The sequence below is a fragment of the Mytilus edulis genome, chromosome 14 (genome assembly GCF_963676685.1).
Source record: "Mytilus edulis chromosome 14, xbMytEdul2.2, whole genome shotgun sequence".
Classification (NCBI taxonomy): Eukaryota; Metazoa; Mollusca; class Bivalvia; order Mytilida; family Mytilidae; genus Mytilus; species Mytilus edulis.
Window position 1 is genome coordinate 28,486,944 of NC_092357.1, and position 19,315 is coordinate 28,506,258.

The 19,315-nt window shown below is 31.5% G+C and overlaps 1 protein-coding gene across 1 annotated transcript in view; it reads right to left on the reverse strand.

Moving 5' to 3' along the window:
• LOC139503248 (ankyrin repeat domain-containing protein 6-like) overlaps positions 1-19,315 on the reverse strand; it is a 47,136-nt gene that overhangs the window by 22,020 nt on the left and 5,801 nt on the right. The window contains exons 3-6 of the mRNA XM_071293008.1: positions 7,787-7,885; positions 6,883-6,957; positions 5,667-5,765; positions 3,552-3,650 (exon numbers count right to left, since the gene is read on the reverse strand). Of these exons, the coding sequence (XP_071149109.1) occupies positions 3,552-3,650; positions 5,667-5,765; positions 6,883-6,957; positions 7,787-7,885 (372 nt within the window). The remainder of the gene's footprint in view (positions 1-3,551; positions 3,651-5,666; positions 5,766-6,882; positions 6,958-7,786; positions 7,886-19,315) is intronic.

The following is a 19,315-nucleotide window of genomic DNA, read 5'->3' on the forward strand; positions in this document are numbered from 1 at the left end:
TCTATAGCCGCTGCATTTTTAGAAACTTGTCCTGATTGATTGAGGAGCCTGTCGTTCAGCAGTTATTGTTTGTTGATGTTGTTCATTAGTATTTTCCCGTTTGGATATGCATGTATAAATTATATCGTTGGTTTTCCTGTTCGAATTGTGTACACTAATAATTTTGGGGTCCTTTATAGCTTGCTGTTTGGTCTGTATCAAAGCCCTGTGTAAAAAGCCGTACTTTGACCTGTGGTTTTTATTATCAGGTTTAAAACAAGCCTCCCTCAGACAAGATGTCATTTTACTGCTGTAGAAAAAAATAGAAATACCAAGGATTTGTAAAGTTCTTCTATACAAAATCTTTGAAAACTTAGAATTTTGTATTTAAAAAGAGGAGAGTTACATCATATTTTAAACAACATTTTCTCAAAGAGTTGTCCACTTATTTTGAATAATGTGTTAATTTAAGATGGTTAAAGTCCAGGAATATTGCCAAATTCTTGGACATGTTCTGACCATTTAATACCAGATTGATATATAGTTCTTTGAGAAATTTGAGCCCTTTTGTACATACAAATATATTATAACTTGTATTGATCCCTCATAAAACATGTAAAAGGGATATTAATAACATTAAGGCGTTGCCCCAAACTTATTATGACTTGGATGGAGAATTGTCTCAATGTCAGTCACACATACATAGGCCAGATTTAATTATTTCTTGGTGAACAGGGAAAAATTACTTCAGAAATTAAAGAAATGTCAAACCACAAGTGATAAATAAAGTTTTAATATTGTCAAAACCTACTATTTATGTTTTATAAAAATATATAATCGGTCATCTTTACTTTTCACGCTTCGCCTCAAAAATTTGCAAATTATATATTTTTTTATTAAAATGTTCAAATCGCTTGCTTGCCCAAAATCCGTAGAACAAGAAATTAAATTGGTGTGGCCCAAGAATTAATTTTGGAAATAGACACAGATTTAAAATAGTTCAAAAGTTCTATAGAATTTATAAGCCATAACATTAATATATATTATCGAACAAAATTTTATCACGGTCGAAACATTATCGTACAATGCACAATGAACATTGAATGTTGTCATCCGGGTGTCTTCATTATTGGGGAGGTTCGTCACAGGGAAACTAGGAAATCGAAGTCAGGATGTAAATATCTTACTACGCGATTTGTATAATACCATTCGAGTTACAAAGTAAGTTCAAAGCGATATATATTCGGCGTGTCCTTAAGATTAGTTAACATGTTTATAAAGTGTTTTAGGAAATAAAATAGCTCATTACTGTCCGATTGTACAATTTAACATCTGGCTAATTAATTATCCTGAAAAGCCATATTGTATGAACAAATATAGTTTGATTGCATATCGATCAGCTAAAATTAATTAGGCAAACCGGTTTTGACAGTTTTAATGTTATGGCTTATAAATTCTATAGAACTTTTGAACTATTTTAACTATGCCATTGTTTACTATTCTAACCAATACGGAAATATTGACGCTTATTTAAACGATTTCAAATTATGTTGTTTAAAACTATTTCTTCACGTTTATGTATACTATGTAGTTAGGGTCAAACTACTCATTATTTAACATACTTGAAATAAAGCTATAAGCACTTTAATTTGGTCCTTTTATTGTTAATGGTGATGAAGTCATTACCAACGTTGCTAATTTTACGTTTTTGTTCTCTTCGAAAATACTTTTTATGTTTTATTTGGTGTTGTCATAGTTGAGTATTAAATGATCAATTCCAAATTTTAGATAAATCCCATGATAAATAAACAAAGCTATCAGTATTTACATGATAATCCTGTCATTTGTTTAGTCATTTAGTTACTTACCATGCAGTAGTATCGTACTTATTATTAAAACATAGAGGGCGTGCATAGTTTGACGTTGATGAATGGCACATGTAAGAGATAAAACCAATGTTATTGGATTTCTCAACTGACAATTTTAGGCAGACATTTGTATATCAGTAATGGATAGTTTGACGATAGGTGAATGGAACTTTATTAAGGCGTAATTACTAGAAGAATAGGTTACATGTGTAGTATGCTAGAATTTCCTAATATTTGTTATCAGAAAGTTTGAAAACACTGATATACATTTCTTAGCACATAGGGTAAGATGACTTTAATATAAGTCCTCTATTCAAATTCGTTAAAAATACAATGTATAAACATGGAAAATGGCCATGGGACTAAATTTAGTATATACGCAGTAATGGATAGTTTGACGACGATAGGTGAATGGAACTTTATTAAGGCGTAATTACTAGAAGAATAAGTTACATGTGTAGTATGCTAGAAATTCCTAATATTTGTTTTCAGAAAGGTTGAAAACACTGATATACATTTCTTAGCACATAGGGTAAGATGACTTTAATATAAGTCCTCTATTCAAATTCGTTAAAACTACAATGTATAAACATGGAAAATGGCCATGTGACTAAATTTAGTATATACGCTATAAAAGACTCATCAGTGACGCTCGAATCCAAAAAAGTTTAAAAAGCCAATAAAAGTACGAAGAGCATTGAGGACCAAAATTCCTAAAAGATTTTGCAAATACAGCTAGGGTAATCTATGCCTGAGGTAGAAAAAAGCCTTAGTTTTTCAAAAAATTAAAAAAATTGATAACAGTAAATTAATAAATATAACCATACCAATGACAATTCATGTCAGCACAAAAAGTGCTGACTACTAGGCTTGTGATACCCTCGAGGAAAAAAATCTCAACAAACAGTTGCATCGACCCAGTGGTTGTAAATAAACTCATCATAGATACCAGGACTAATATAGTGTAAAAGAAATTTAGGGTATATGCAGTAATTTCTTTTGTAATAATATTCTGATAAATAAGTATAAAATTGAGAATGGAAATGGGGAATGTGTCAAAGAGACAACAACCCGACCATAGAAAAAACAACAGCAGGAGGTCACCAACAGGTCTTCCTTGCAACGAAAAATTCCCACACCTGGGGAATGACTGTTAATTTTCTATTTTTCAATACTTGTCTGTTTTAATAAATGCTAACATAGGTTTAAAAATGCAGCTTTTTCCATAACTCGTCTCTTTTGGTCAGACAGATGTTGATCATAGATATATTATCTAGGTTACGTACTGCTTTAAGGAAATGACCTCTATATTTCATATCATAGATTTAATAGAAAATTTCACCAGTAATAATACCTATGGACAGCTGTTCAATTGAATTCTGAGAAAGACCTAAACTGAAAAACGGGATACGTAGTAATACAAAATATTAGTGAAGGTTTAAACTCTTTGAAGTCTGCGGCATATACAAGTTGAATATGTGACACACAGCCATAATTTGACCAATGAAATATTAGTAGCGCATATTAATTTTCCATTATAGGATTTGATTTTTAGAGACACTTTGAAGTAAAATTTGCATAGTTTTAGCCGTAGAATGAGTTCATATGGAAACTGAAATGCCTGTATTCACATAGTTATTTAGCATGAAATGTCATAGATTGACATGTGATTGAACAGTCTTAATTGTGATATTACCCACTTACCCTATCTTGAATGTTGAGATCAATACCACCCTTAATAAGCAGCATAGCGAATTCTTTAAGCTCTTTCAATGCAGCGTAATGAATAGCAGTATTACCATTCTGTATAGATAAAACATACGTATTGTTCAGAAAGATTTTGATAATGAAAGAAAGTTGAAAAAGATGAAAGATATATAAAAACTCATATTTTGAAAATAAACATAGAATGCCATGACAAAAACAAAAACAAAAATGAAATCAGTGCTCAAAACACATTATACATGTAGAAGACTACAAATAGAGCAAAATGAGTCATACTAAAATCAGTGGTGACTTGATGTGCTCCTGAAGGGTAGGCCGATCCTGTTCTATTTGTGGCACCTGTCATTTTGATAATGTAAGTATGATAAACTCCTAAAACCACGCTTAGCATTTTTTGGAATTGATTCCAGTTTCGACCACAGAAGACTCATCATTGATATTCAAGACGAAGTTGAAGAGCATGTGAAAAATATTGAAAGGAACACAAACAGGCGTTGATTTTTTTTTTAAATCGCTAGCTCGTTATTGAGGAGAGGAGGAAATAAATGTGATTAAAACAATCAAACAAAACTAATCAGCTATTGTTCAAATAAAAAAAACCTTTTCTAGATTGAATATTAAAGACTAGAGAATGGGAGAGAGGAATGTGTTAGAGAGACAACAACCCGACCAAAGAACAGAACATTAACAGGAACACAAGTTAGACTTTACTACAGGGAAATACTTTGCATCCAGAGTTGAATATAATAAGCACCGCTCTAAGTGTTGACATTTGAAAATAAATAGCAGTGCTAATGAAATAGGATACAATTTATATGAGACTTCATAGTATACATAACGCAGTTTTAGCCGTTAAAGGAATTCATAAAAGAACGTGCATTGTCTTCATTTACAGAAGTGCAATCAAGATGGAATGAAAAAGAGATTATATAGAATGGCACAAAAACTGGTTTATCTTCAAAGATTTCTATGGAAAAAAAAATGCATGGTTTATCCGATAGGCATGTACACAAAGAAAATTCAAAGCATATGCACATGTGTAACTTAGATTGATAAAATGTGCCTATATTTTCTCCTTTCTGTCATGAAAATCTATAAGTTCTAAATGATTACTCTTGGGTGTTTTTGTCCTGTTGAAAACCCATAAGAAAACCAAACTGCATTTTAATTTGACCGTGGCATAAAGATATAAGCTGCAGAAACCAATACAAATAAAAATAGAGCATTCCTTCTAAAAAAATTACTTAGTATTTCACTCTCATGAACAAATAATTTTTCAGCAAATTTGAGACATCAGTGAGATATATAAGATTCATAAATATTTTGTTCAGAGACGTTCTGGTATCCATATACATCATATATGTTCTACGGTGTATTCATTATGATTCGTTGAATATTACTACGAACGCGTGTGCAGGGATTTGGAAAAAAAGGAAACCAAATACCATCGACTGCAAGTTTTCCTTCATCCCTGAAAAATACCCACGAACATAAATGAATCCACAGTATATATTCATGTCATATAGACATAGTTGAGGAATGTTATCAGTATAGAACACATGCAAATTTTCAAATTTGAAGAAGGGGTAGTGCAGAAATTTAGTGTATGTCTCAACACTTAAACTTTTAAAACATTAAACATGATTAAATATAAGAAAAAGATTGCTATGTGTGTTACATTTTAGTGTTATGTCGTTGTTATATTTAATTCCCTCGGTTTGAGTTTGTTACCCCGATTTAGTTTTTTGTGAGTTTTGAACAACGGTTTACTACTGTTGCCTTTATTTATTCAGCACCTATTTACATTTTGACAATTGATAAAATAGTAGTGCGTGTAACTTTCCATTCCAGCATATTATTTTCTACAAAATTTCATTGTCAAAGTAAAACAGTAAACTTATGAGTTTGAATGTCCCTCTTGTACCTTTCCCTTCTCTATTTTAGCCGTAAGAGGAGTGATAAAGGAAACTTGCATTGTCTATATTCAAATGTGTGCAATATTCACAGTTGACGCAGTGATAATGAAGAGTGTCATGTCCTGTCAATATGGACAAATGCTTTGTCATTTTCAATTTTAGTTTATCATCCACTTACGCGATCTTGAATGTTGAGATTAATTCCACCGTCAACAAGCAATTTGGCGAATTCTGTAAATTCTTTAGGTGCAACTTCGTGAAGTGAAAATTTTTCTTTCTGTACAGATAAACCATTACAATGTGTACATATTATTGGATAATAATAAAAAATCAAAGATAGCAAATGTATATCATTTATATTGAAACTTTAATGTCGAAAACTAACTGACAACTTAAAGCCATTTAAAAAAAATTAAACACGAAGACAACAAAAACAGTGCAAAACCAAATGTAAAAGACACAAATAAAGCAATACAAACCTCGCAACAACAGTGCTACTCATATAAAAAAGCATATTCATTAGATCTTACTCCAAATGTGGCGCACGTTATTTTGCTTGTGTTAGTACCATATACTTTATATATTCTAGGATTCGTGTTTTTTAGGCAAGAAAAGAAAACGAAAGAATCGATCATCAGTGATACCCAGATAAAAAAAAAAGAATTGCAAAACGTACGAAAAGAAAGAGCATTGATGACACAAAAATGAAATAGCTACATTTGTTTTTAATTTGGTATGTAATTTTACAAGAAAAGAGGTCGGGACTGTGAATACACGTTTCGAACATATATGTTTTTGTCAGATGGATATTCGATAACGGTCAACAAACTCTTGGTGTTGTCTGTGAAATATTCTAAAGGGAAGATAAAGGCAAATAAATTCAAATTATGAATAACAAATCAATACGGTAGCCTATCAAAGTATACAACCTTTTAGTCTGTAATTGCAACAGCAATTGCAATGTATGTAAGCATTAATTTTTGGCGTCTAGCATCACTGAAGGTTGCATATCAATAGCGGCCTAATCAAATTATGGTAAAGATGTAAAATATAGTTTGGTGTAGATATTTTGTCATTGTTTGTTCAGTTTACGTATTGATTTCAAGATGTAATCTTTATGTTCATCGCAAAGCTATAAGGGTAAATATTTCAAATAATAATACAAATTTACAGATGTCCAAATGAATTCGATTCTAGGTTTTTTTTACGAAACACATTGCGAAATGGCAAAGTTTCAACTCTAAAGCAATTCCTATGAAAATTGAACTGTCTATATTTGCGGATGTTCAACCTATAGAAATATCAAATTTGAAACGATTCCATTTGATGCAATGATTGTTGTTTGTTTCATGTCATGAAACAGATTGATCAACTATAATTAAGCATCCACTTACCTGTTCTTCTATATTGAAATCAGTAAGTAAATAGAAGAATTCAGATGCAGCATGGACAAGTGCAGTACTTCCTTTCTGTACATATACAAAATAATAATGTTAACACTGTTTCTAACATTTGTCTAATGATAAAAGAATAGTGAAATACATAAAAGGTTCTACAAAGGGATATACAAACTCATTTTACAAAACGACATACGATTAAAATATAGTGAACAAAACAACATAGAAGACTGTGTAATAAGAACCTCACCAAATTGCACATGTTTTTTTGGTCATGTTATTACTATTAACTCATCTTATAAACCACGGTTCACTCCAGATGCAAGCTTGGTTAACAACATACTCATCACTTATGATCCGTTATTTAAAAGTACGAAGATAAAAGTATTGATGAAATAAAATTCAACAACACATAAAAACAAAACAAACCCCGTGATACCCAAAATTGAGTAGATCATATAACACTGCACTGTTTATTATCATCACATAGTACAGTTTTGCTGGTATGAGATATTTAGAATCTTAATCCTGTAAACGATTGTATATCAATTACGACTACAAGACAAAACATTCAGTACTTAAGATGATTTGACATGTATAAATACTGTAATATGCCAAAAAAGAAATAACCCGAAATTATGACATAGTTTTAAAAGAAATTGAAGTATATACAAACCTTCCATACACTATGTAACTTTTTAAAAGTTTCACAGTTTTAATCATAAAACCATTTCTACCTCTAACTGTCTTTATTAACAGCAATGCGGTCTGATGAAATAGTCATTTTCAAAATTTACAGTTGAATCAGATTCAGTAATATTAGTATATATCATGTCATGTTATGTCAAAGGCCGCGGACATATGGTTTAATATTCTTAATTGTGATTTATCTTTCACTTACCGTATCTTGGATGTTGAGATCAATACCACCCTTAATTAGCAACTTAGTGAATTCTTTAAGCTCGTTCAATAGAGTTTTGGAAGGTACAGATCTGTCTTTCTGATAAAAGATAACAATGTTAACATAGTTTTTAACAATAAAAGAAATATGAAAAATAGAAAAGGAATATTTATGTCGAAAACAAAATAAAACAAACAAAAATAGCTGCTGATCTGATAACACTTTGAAAGGTTAGCTTCGAATTTTTGTAATACTTTTAGCAATTTAAAAGTTTAAAATTAATTAATTTTATGGCCAAGAGGAAGATTGTGAAGTGATGCATTCATTTCCGTGAGATAAATTTCAATAATATATGACATACTAGACATTTTCTAGCATTTTATTGTGTATACTTAAATGATTTGATTTATCTACAATATACTTATATAATTATAATGTGTGAAATATGCCTGGAGGTAGTATCCTTCAATTACACTTTCAAGTTAATTAACCGATCAAAAGAAACAGGCAAAAACTGTTCAGTCTTTATTAACAGCTAAGAAATATAAAGGTAAAAGTAAAAAAAAACCAAAGAGAACTCTCTCGGATATGTCAACAGATTATAATACTAGTATGGATTCATCAGGGATAATAAATTTAAAAAAAGACCAAGATGAAAGGAGTAATGGCTGATTTTGGCCTCAAATTTCTAGCCTCACGGTCATAAAACCTTCGAGCATGATTTTTGTACTCAGACTCGAAAATCAACCAATCAAATTGCTGGATTTCATGTTTCGAGCATGATTTTTGTGCTTCGAGCACTGAGCAAAGTTTTATACCTTCAAGACCAGGTTCATCGAATGAAATATTCTGGAAACTTTTTCAACACTTTAGTGTCTATTTCAATTGATTCATTTCGTTTATGTGAAAGTTTTTAACTGATAAAGTCAATAAAAACGCCCTGAATCAAGCTTAACTATGAAAAATCTATCAAATATGCAAAAAAATCGTTACTTTTCAGATGTTTTCTGTCAAAAATAAAAGTGGCCGAAACCATGTTCATCCTCAACCTTTATATATGGTATGTTTTATCATCAAATACAACTTACATTTAAATATTATGAATAACCACGAATGCGGCCACTTTCATTTAAGAGGAACACCGTCTAAAATTTAACTAAAATGCAAAAATTGTGAAGATGTCAGTAATTTATCATGACTTAATGATAATAGTACACGATATATGTGCATTATATTGTCAAAAACAGCCAATATTCTTGAAGCAGAAGCATTATATTTTCACAATTTTGTAAAACAGCTATATTTTGGAGCCGAAAAATGGCCCTACTGAACCTATTACTTTAGCCTCAGGGATGTTACAACAAAATATGATCTGAATGAAGTAACAAAAGACCTTTTCAAAGCAGCTGACCTATAGAATATGGTTACTGGTATTGTGGGAAATTTTTAAGTTAATTTGAATCTATTTTAGATAAAAAAGATGAACGAAAAATTGAATAAAATCCAAACAGAAATGCAAGAAAAGGTGGAGCCTTATCAATTGAAAATGAACATTTGAGAGAAAAGATAGATCAAAATGAAGTCAAAACAATATCAATATATCAAATAGAAAAAAAATGTCTGAAACAACCGAAATTGCTAAAGTAACAAATATATGAAGTGATTACAATGAACAATACTCCAAAGAAAATATCATTAAGGTATTTAATTTTCTATGGAATGAGCAACACGATCTCCGTCAAAATTGTATACAAATGTTAAAATCTAGAATCAAGACCATTAATCGTATGATGTTTTAATACTGGCGTAAGGAGGAGTATAATGAGAAAAAGTAAAGAACTAAGAAATAAAGTAAAATTTGTAGATAATGTTAAAAAAGACTAGAAGATGGTGGAAGCTTTGATCAAGCGTGGTATTAAAACTGGGGCATTTATGGCAGAACTGATAATGGTCTCGAAATGAAATATGGGTTGTATGATGACATCAACAAAAGACTGAGAAAAGGGAAGTAACTCTGACTTTTTAGAGTTTACGAAATAAACATCTGCTTTGTATATTTTGAAACTGCATCATTTAAATCATTGTGTGCAGAAAACAGGAAGAATGCCTTTTGTCTTGATACTGTCTATAATTTTTTATCTTATAGTTTTATCACTTTTTCAAATTATTTTTTTTTCCCTTCATGTTTTTTTTTGTTGTTGGTTAAAAACAAGATACTTTCTCAGTACAATTAAACTATTTGATGAATATTGCTATTAATTTATTGTATTCTTCTGGACTTCACAAAAAAAAACTTTACTCATAATTGAATGGGTTCTGTAAAGATATTATCAGTTAACTGTCAAGGTCTAGGTGACATTGAAAAGATAAGCGATGTATTTAATTTTATTAAGTCTAAAAAATGCAACATCTATTGTATTCAAGATACACATTTCACGAATGAAAGTTAATTTTCATTTTTCTCCTCAAACTTTAGAGGAGTTGCTGTAATGTTCAATAATAAATTTGAGTTAAGAGTATTAAACGAGAAGAACGATTTCAATGGTAATTATGTAGCATTATATATTGTTACAGACAAGGATATAGTACTTCTATCATTGTACATATACGTATGGTCCTAATGCAGAGAATCCTAATTTTAACCATCTCATTATGTGTATTATAAAAGATTTTGAAAATGAAAATTTTATAATATGTGGTGATTTTAATCTTGTATTGTATCCCCCAATAGACTATTGTAATTATCTACATTTGATACATTGTAATGCTAGGGATAAAATTTTATAAAGCATAGGTTAGGAGCCTGACTGATCCTTTTAGTGAACTTTTTCCAGACTTTCGTAGATATACATGAAGGAAAAAGAAGCATTCTAAACAAGTTATGTTGGATTTATTTTTATTTTTACAGATAACATGTTAACAAATTTAGTAAATTGTACAATTGAACCTAGCTATTGCTCGGATCATTCTTTTGTGATTTTAGAGCTACAATTTAACCCATGTATAAACAATAAAGGACAGTAGAAATTCAATCATTCCTTATTAATTTTCAAAAGAAAATTGATTCATTAGAAACAAATTTAAAGAAAGAATCAATAAATCAATTAAAACATAAAAAAAAAATAGAAGTGGAGGATATAAGGAAAGACTTTATACTTCTGAGTTCTTTAATAAAACAAAAATACAAGTAAACATATACCAAAAGTTGAAATAGAAGATGGAAGGATGAAAAACATAATCTAGAAGAGGAAATAATTATTATAGATGAGGCAGTTTCGGAGGACGCGTTTTTGAACAGACTATCGGCATTCCAATTTGAACAAATTGTGCCCCTCCCTTGCCGACTTGTTTCTTTAATATTATGAGGCTCAGTGCATACAGGAACCTCTTACGAAGAAAGATAAGAACTAAGCAATATCCTTTTACTCTATTTTCCGCTATATAGATGATGTTCTTTGACTAAATAATTCAAAATTTGGTGACTCTATCGAACGCACATATCCCATTGATCAAGAGATAAAGGATACAACAGATACAGTTAAGTCGGCCTCGTATCTTGATAAAGTAAGAATCGATTGTACTATGACCACCTCGTGCCTCATATCCTTACTTACATCTAGAAATTTACAATGAGAGTCGATTAAAACCAAAACTTTACGACAAAAGAGAGGATTTCAGCTTTTCAATTGTGAACTTTCCATTTCGAAGTAGCAACATTTAACAGCACCTGCATTTTATGTATACATCTCCCAATTGATACGATATTCCAGTGCTTGCATGTCCTATCATGATTTCTTGATAGAGGGTTGTTGCTCACAAGGAAGCTATTAAATTAAGAGTTCCAAATGGTGAAGTTGAAATCATCTCTTTGTAAATTTTATGGACGCCATACGCATTAGTTGACCGTTATGAAATAATCGTTTCACAAATGATATCGGATATGTGCCTTACGTCGTAACTACAATCCCCCTCCGTTTCATAAATGTAATCTACCGAATTAGACTATTTACCGGATTTGTTATCTCATAAGCAACACGACGGGTGCCACATGAAGAGCAGAATCTGCTTACCCTTCCGGAGCACCTGAGATCACCCCTAGTTTTTGGTGAGGTTCGTGTGGTTTATTCTTTAGTTTTCTTTGTTGTGTCATGTGTACTATTGTTTGCCTGTTTGTCCTATTCATTTTTAGCTTTGACGTTGTCAGTTTGTTTTCGATTTATGAGTTTGACTGTCCCTCTGGCATCTTGGGGATCCAATTCTCTTAGGCTGTTAGGAGTAAACATTGATATTGATCTTGATAAGATTTAAGACTTAAATTATACTGACAGGTATCTTCAGATAAAATCTTGAATTTAAGTGTCTTAAAGAAACTTAACAGTTGTTGATAAAATATATGTGGCTAAAAATCTTATTCTTCCCGTACTGAATCGTTTCTTCTTTTCAACATTAAAAGACCCAAATGCTGATCATGTGTTAATGAGGAAAATTAGTGATGCTATGTGTCATTTTTTGTGGAACTCATCAGTTCATATGATTAAAAAAGAAGTGTTACTCATGGATTAAACGAATGGTGGTTTAAAGATGATTAATGTTAATCTATGTATGATAGCTTAAAAGTGTACATGGATAAAACAATTCTTTAGTTCTAACTTTAAATGGTTAAATATTTCATTTACAGATATGGATAAATAAAAATTGTTCAAACTAGGTAAAAGTTACACAACAAACACTATTTAAAATGTCAAAAACCAATTTTGGATTTAAAGCATGACAATGTTTTGCTATTAAAGATACAAATTCTACATGGAAACATTTTTTGCTAGTCCATTTTGGATGAATAAGAATATAAATAGCAACAAAAACATATAATTTATAAAAGTTGGTATTTGTATTGTTTTTGTAAATGGTGTGATTAGTAATAGTGGAAAGTTTCTCTCATATGGGGAAATAAAAGACATTTCTGGGAATATAATGATGTATAAGAGTATCATTTCAGCATTAAATCAGACAAAAAAATCTGTTTTCAAGGGGAGCTACCTTGAATTGAGATCACAGAATATTTTATTCCCTCTTTTGTTCAAACCATTTCAAAAAGAAACTAGAGGCTCTAAAGAGCCTGTGTCGCTCACCTTGGTATATGTGAATTAAACAAAGGAAGCAGACAGTTCATGACAAAATTGTGTTTAGGTGATTGTGATGTGTTTGTACATCTTACTTTACTGAATATTCTTGCTGCTTACAATTATCTCTATCTATAATGAGCTTGTCCGTGTAGTTTCAGTGGAAAATGTTAGTTAAAATTTACAAATTTTATGAAAATTGTTAAAAATTGATTATAAAGGACAATAACTTCTTAGGGGGTCAATTGACCATTTTGGTCATTTTGAATTATTTTTTAGTCTTATATTGCTGTACATTATTGCTGTTTACAGTTTATCTTCTATCTATAATAATATTCAAGATAATAACCAAAAACAGCAAAATTTCCTTAAAATTACCAATTTAGGGGCAGCAACCTAACAACGAGTTGTCAGATTCATCTACAAATTTCAGGGCAGATAGATCTTGACCAGATGAACAATTTTACCCGTTGTCAGATTTGCTCTAAATGCTTTGGTTTTTGAGTTGTAACCAAAAACTGCATTTAACCTCCATGTTCTATTTTTAGCCATGGCAGCCATCTTGGTTGGTTGGTCGGGTAAAAAAACACAATTTTTAAACTAGATACATCAATGATGATTGTGGCCAAGTTTGGATTAATTTGGCCCGGTAGTTTCAGAGAAGTAGATTTTTTGTAAAAGATCATGGAGATTTTCGAAAAAAGGTTAAAAATTGACTATAAAGTGCAATATCTTCTTGGGGGGTCAATTGACCATTTTGGTCCTGTTGACTTATTTGTAAATCTTAGTTTGCTGAACATTATTGCTGTTTACAGTTTATCTCCATCTATAATAATATTCAAGATAATAACCAAAAACAGTAGAATTTCCTTAAAGTTACCAATTTAGGGGCAGCAACCCAACAATGGGTTGTCTGATTGATCTAAAAATTTCAGGGCAGATAGATCTTGACCAGATAAACAATTTAACCCCCATGTCAGATTTGCTCTAAATGCTTTGGTTTTTGAGTTAGAAGCCAAAAACTGCATTTTACCCCTATGTTCTATTTTTAGCCATGGCGGCCATCTTGGTTGGTTGGCCAGGTAACGAAACACAAATTTTAAACTAGATACATCAATGATGATTGTGGCCAAGTTTGGTTTAATTTGGTCAAGTAGTTTCAGAGGAGAAGATTTTTGTAAAAGTTAACGACGACGGACGCAGGACGACGGACGACGGACGCCGGACGCCAAGTGATGAGAAAAGCTAACTTGGCCTTTTGGCCAGGTGAGCTTAAAAGGACATAAAAGATATACATATTTGATGTTAACGGGAAGAATAAGTGTAATGTTTCTTAACACAAATATTTCTCAAGTGAGTCTATGTTCCCTATGAATATCAATATTCCAATCTTACAATTGAAATGATCAACATGTTCTGTCCTATGATAATTCATTAGTATACAAATTTCATATGTTTCATGTACTTTTCAGTTGAAAAATGTCGACAACTGGTTTTTATTATGCGAAAAAAAAGTTTTTGAATGTGTCAAAGTAAGATGTTTATGAATTTTTGACATTGGCGCTACTGGCTTTATTTATTACTCTGAGATAAAAAACAAAATCTTCGTTTTTTTAAAATGACATATGTAAAGTATCATTCCTTCGAACATCTAACTGGCAACAACACGGGTGTGTTGACCGTAATGGAATATTTAGTTGACATATTCAGTGGATCTTTCGAAATTGCTGTAATAACAATCCCGTCTCTTTTTCGGTATCGTGAACTATAAATTAATATATGTTCTACAAAAGTAAAGACATTAATAAAATATTCTCTAGTGCTAGCAACATCAGCTGACATGAATGTTTATGATAATAAGAACAAAATGTTATTCGTACTGGTTTCCGTAGACACAAAAGCCTTAAAAACTAGCTGGTAAGAGCCGATTAATCATTTCAATTGTAAGATTGATATTCATAGGGAACATAGACTCACTTGAGAAATATTTGTGTTAAGAAACATTACACTTATTCTTCCCATTAACATCAAATATGTATATCTTTTATGTCCTTTTTAGCTCACCTGGCCAAAAGGCCAAGTTAGCTTTTCTCATCACTTGGCGTCCGGCGTCCGTCGTCATACCTAATGCCCAAAATTTTTAAGATCTTCATGACTTATCTATAAACTTTATTTTCAAACTTATTTTCGTAAAAATCACTCAATATAGACCAGTTTTGCTCAAAATGTATAAGTTTTGTTTTTATCAATAGAACTTGCATTTCTTTTCTTTATTAGCTGTATTTGGCAATATTTTTGGAATTTTGGTCCTCAATGCTCTTCAATTTCGTACTTTATTTGGCCTTTTTATCTTTTTTGGATACGAGCGTCACTGAGGAGTCTTTTGTAGACAAAATGCGCGTCTGGCGAAACTGGCGAAACTAACGGAGCCACTGTTAGTTACAAGTCTCGTAAACATTATTCCGTAATATGGAAAGCTCATGTGTACTTCATTTAAAGTCAAAATACAAGGCTGAGTTTCACATTTTTAACATGAATCTGGCTCAAACTTCTCAGAATCTCAATTCATTCTTTCACTTTTACTACCCCAACCTTTACTTCAGATTTTCTTGATATATTTCAAAAAAGTCTTGAATTGTGAAACAGTTGTTTTAAGAATGTGGAAACTTCAGCTATGCGAGACATCACATTGATTACTGAAATATACTGAACTTAATGTGCGTTATTGGATAGTATGACAATTAGGATGTAACAAAACCAGTTCAATCCTGGCTGCATTTTGCTCCCTTAAGATATAATATGTGTGTTTATTAGTATAGTCGGTGTTCAATTTGACGTCCTGTTTTTTTAACTAGTAGTATACATTTTTGGGAGCCAGTCAGTTCATGTAATTGTCTCTTTGACTGGTTAAACTTATACATTTTGAGCAAAACTGGTCTATATTGAGTGATTTTTACGAAAATAAGTTTGAAAATAAAGTTAATAGATAAGTCATGAAGATCTTAAAAATTTTGGGCATTAGGTATGATGACTCATATAAAAAATAGATGTGATATGATTGCAAAATGATATAAAAAAGAAGATGCGGTATGATTGCCAATGAGACAACTATCCACAAAACACCAAAATGACACAAACATTAACAATTATAGGTCACCATACGGCCTTCAACAATGAGCAAAGCCCATACTGCATATAGTCAGCTTTAAAAGGCCCAGATAAGACCATGCAAAACAATTCAAGCGAGAAAACCAACGGCCTTATCTATGTAAAACAATGAACAAAAAACAAATATGTAACACATAAACAAACGACAACCACTGAATTACACGTTCCTGACTTGGGACAGGCAAATGCATAAATAATGTGGCAGGTTAAACATGTTAGCGGGATCCCAACCCTCCCCCTAACCGAGGACAGTGGTATAACAGTACAACATAAGAACGAACTATAAAAATCAATTGAAAAAGGCTTAACTCATCAGATAGACAAAAAATAAAAGTGGACGTGGCTGGGTACTTATACATCCCGACACAAAAAGACAAAATAAACAGATCTGAGAGTACTCGCAGTTATCTGACTGCTAGTTCAACTAATAAAAAAACATGCCTCTAAGACAAAGCAATCAATCCGTACACATCCAACATACAATGGATTAAGTGTAAAGACGTCATAAACAGCCAGAGAAAAACATGACCTGGTGCAATGCCAAGTTACAGGTATCGACAGATTGTAGATCCATGAAAATGTATATGTATATAACATACTAGTAATATTTAGTTAGCCTTTAGTCTACTGATAACAAAGTCAATATTTATACCAATAAAAACAATATTGAATGATCTTATCACAGTGTTGAATAGGTAACCTTTAAGAATAAGTTTATTTTAAGGAGCAACAAGTTTACATGGATCATTTCTTAATTTCCGGGCACGGTTAACAACATTTCCGTAAAAATGAGGATGTGCTATCCCGTTTGAAATAAGTTTTCGACAGGTACAACCAAACTTCAATACCAAATCTTTATAGACTACTCTTCACAAGTGACAAATGCCACAAGAATTAACAGCTAAAGATCACATTGCCCATACTGCATAGTCAGCTATAAAGTCCATAAAATAATTTAAACAATAAAAATAAATATAATTTCAGTCGGTTGATTTTATGAATTAAAATGAAATTATTTTCTTCTGAATTGTCTACCCATATAGGTGGCGTTTAGGTTAAGTGGTTTGTGTGATTTGGCGGTTAAATCATTCGGCACGACAGGGTCTACTCGATAGGTCATGTTAATTTTTACATTCATGCTATTTGATATTTTGTATCATGCATTAAGAGATTGATTGATTTACAAATGATTGTGTGTATTGAAATACTAGTATATATAATGTATATATATCTAGCGGGACGGCTACAGTGCAGGCGAATTGGTGTCACGATATCTTAGTTGCATGAGTTTGTATCCCGGCGAGGGAAGAACAAAAAATTTGCGAAAGCAAATTTACAGATCTAACATTGTTGGATTGATGTATATTGATGGATATAAATAAATATATATATATACATATCTCCATGCCTTATATTAGCAATTTTATCTGACCATATCGAGATATAGGTATTCAGTCGAATCTTAACACGTACTTGTGATTTGGTTAAAACCGGTTTTGTTATAAATATACGAAGAAATGTCGAAATGTTCAGGACTTAATTTAATCCGTATTTCGGTAGGAAGGTGCAAGCATACGATTTTTATTGCGTCTTAAACTTTGAGAAGCGAATAATCTTTAACTACTTTATTCAAATATTGTGTAAAAACGTTAATTTTGAGCTTTGAAAGTCAAGTGGCTCGAGCATTTTTCTGAGGAAGTTTTAAAAAATTGAAAAAAATATTTTTACAGTGGGTTAGCTTTCATAAGTCTTCACTATCTATAGATTAACAACTTTTGGTTATATTTATAATTTAGAATCATCATTGAAGGTGGCAGACGATTGCGCAGTTAAAATATTCTATTGATGTGCCATTCGTATGCAAGAGTGACAATTCGTTGTATTATGTGTCAATTCGAAAAAGTTATGCGATTATTCTCTCCCCTTGACAGGTTCATTATTTTATAATTAAGTTTACGTTTCTGATATAATTTTGAATAATTACAAAGTGTATCAATTCAATATATTTCAGTTTTTGTTATTGGTGTATCAAAAACATTGATGTACGAATATAATTTCCTAAATTTGAAACGTTTAAAATGATTACATACCAATCATTTTTGAAAAAGACTATGAATGTAAATCGAATTAATTATCTCCTCTTTGATGTTAGATTGATTGAGAAATGAACCAGCGTTTTCTTATGGTAATCACAGAGAGGGACCGGCAAGTAATTTTTAAATGTAGCTGAATCAACGTTAAAACTACTTTCCACTATAAACGAATGTTACTTTAAACAAATATTAGGACTTAGTTAGCTAAATCTACAAATTTTATTAGATATTATGATTTTTTATTGCAATAGATTAATATGCTACTTATATATCATGTACTGTAGTACGCCGCTAGATTAAAACTGACGTAGAAAGGTAACACATGGCCACCGAAAGCTTTACTTTTGAAGCCCATGTGGTCGTGTGGTCTAGCGGGACGACTGCAGTGCAGGCGATTTGGTGTCACGATATCACAGTAGCATGGGTTCGAATCCCGCCGAGGGAAGAACCAAAAATTTGCGAAAGCAAATTTACAGATCTAACATTGTTGGGTTGATGTTTAGAAGAGTTATATATACATCTATATATATGACTTTTCGTTCTGATTCGAAATTTGTATTGCACTTTACCCTTTTTTGTTTTTTATTAGTATGATTATTATCACTGGTTGTGATATATGGGTGTTTACGGAAGAAGAATGGCCTTATAAATGACAAACAAAGTATATAAAATAGAAACATGAGAAACAAACGACAACTACTGGATTTCAGGCTCCTGGCTTACAACAGGCACACACATACATAATGTGGCAAATTTAAACATGTTATCAGGATCACAATCCTCTCCTTAACCTAGGACAGTAGTTTTACATAACAACAAAATAAAAAAATACTGAGACCAGTTGAAAAATGCTTAAGATATATACGAAAATAAATACATCTTCAAAATCACAGGTTGCACTGTCCGGGTACTTGGACACCCTTACAACAAAGCGACACTTAATACAGATCTGGTATTTGAAAGCTAAAACAAATATAAAATATCAATTAGTACATTTTACTATCAAATGAATTTAGAGTAAAAACGTCATAAACAGTCAGAGAAGAACATGACCTTGGGTAATGTCAAGACACATATTACAGATCAATGACAGTGCAACACTTTCTGTATATGATTCCTCTTAATAAGAGCCCAATAATGTGAGGCTT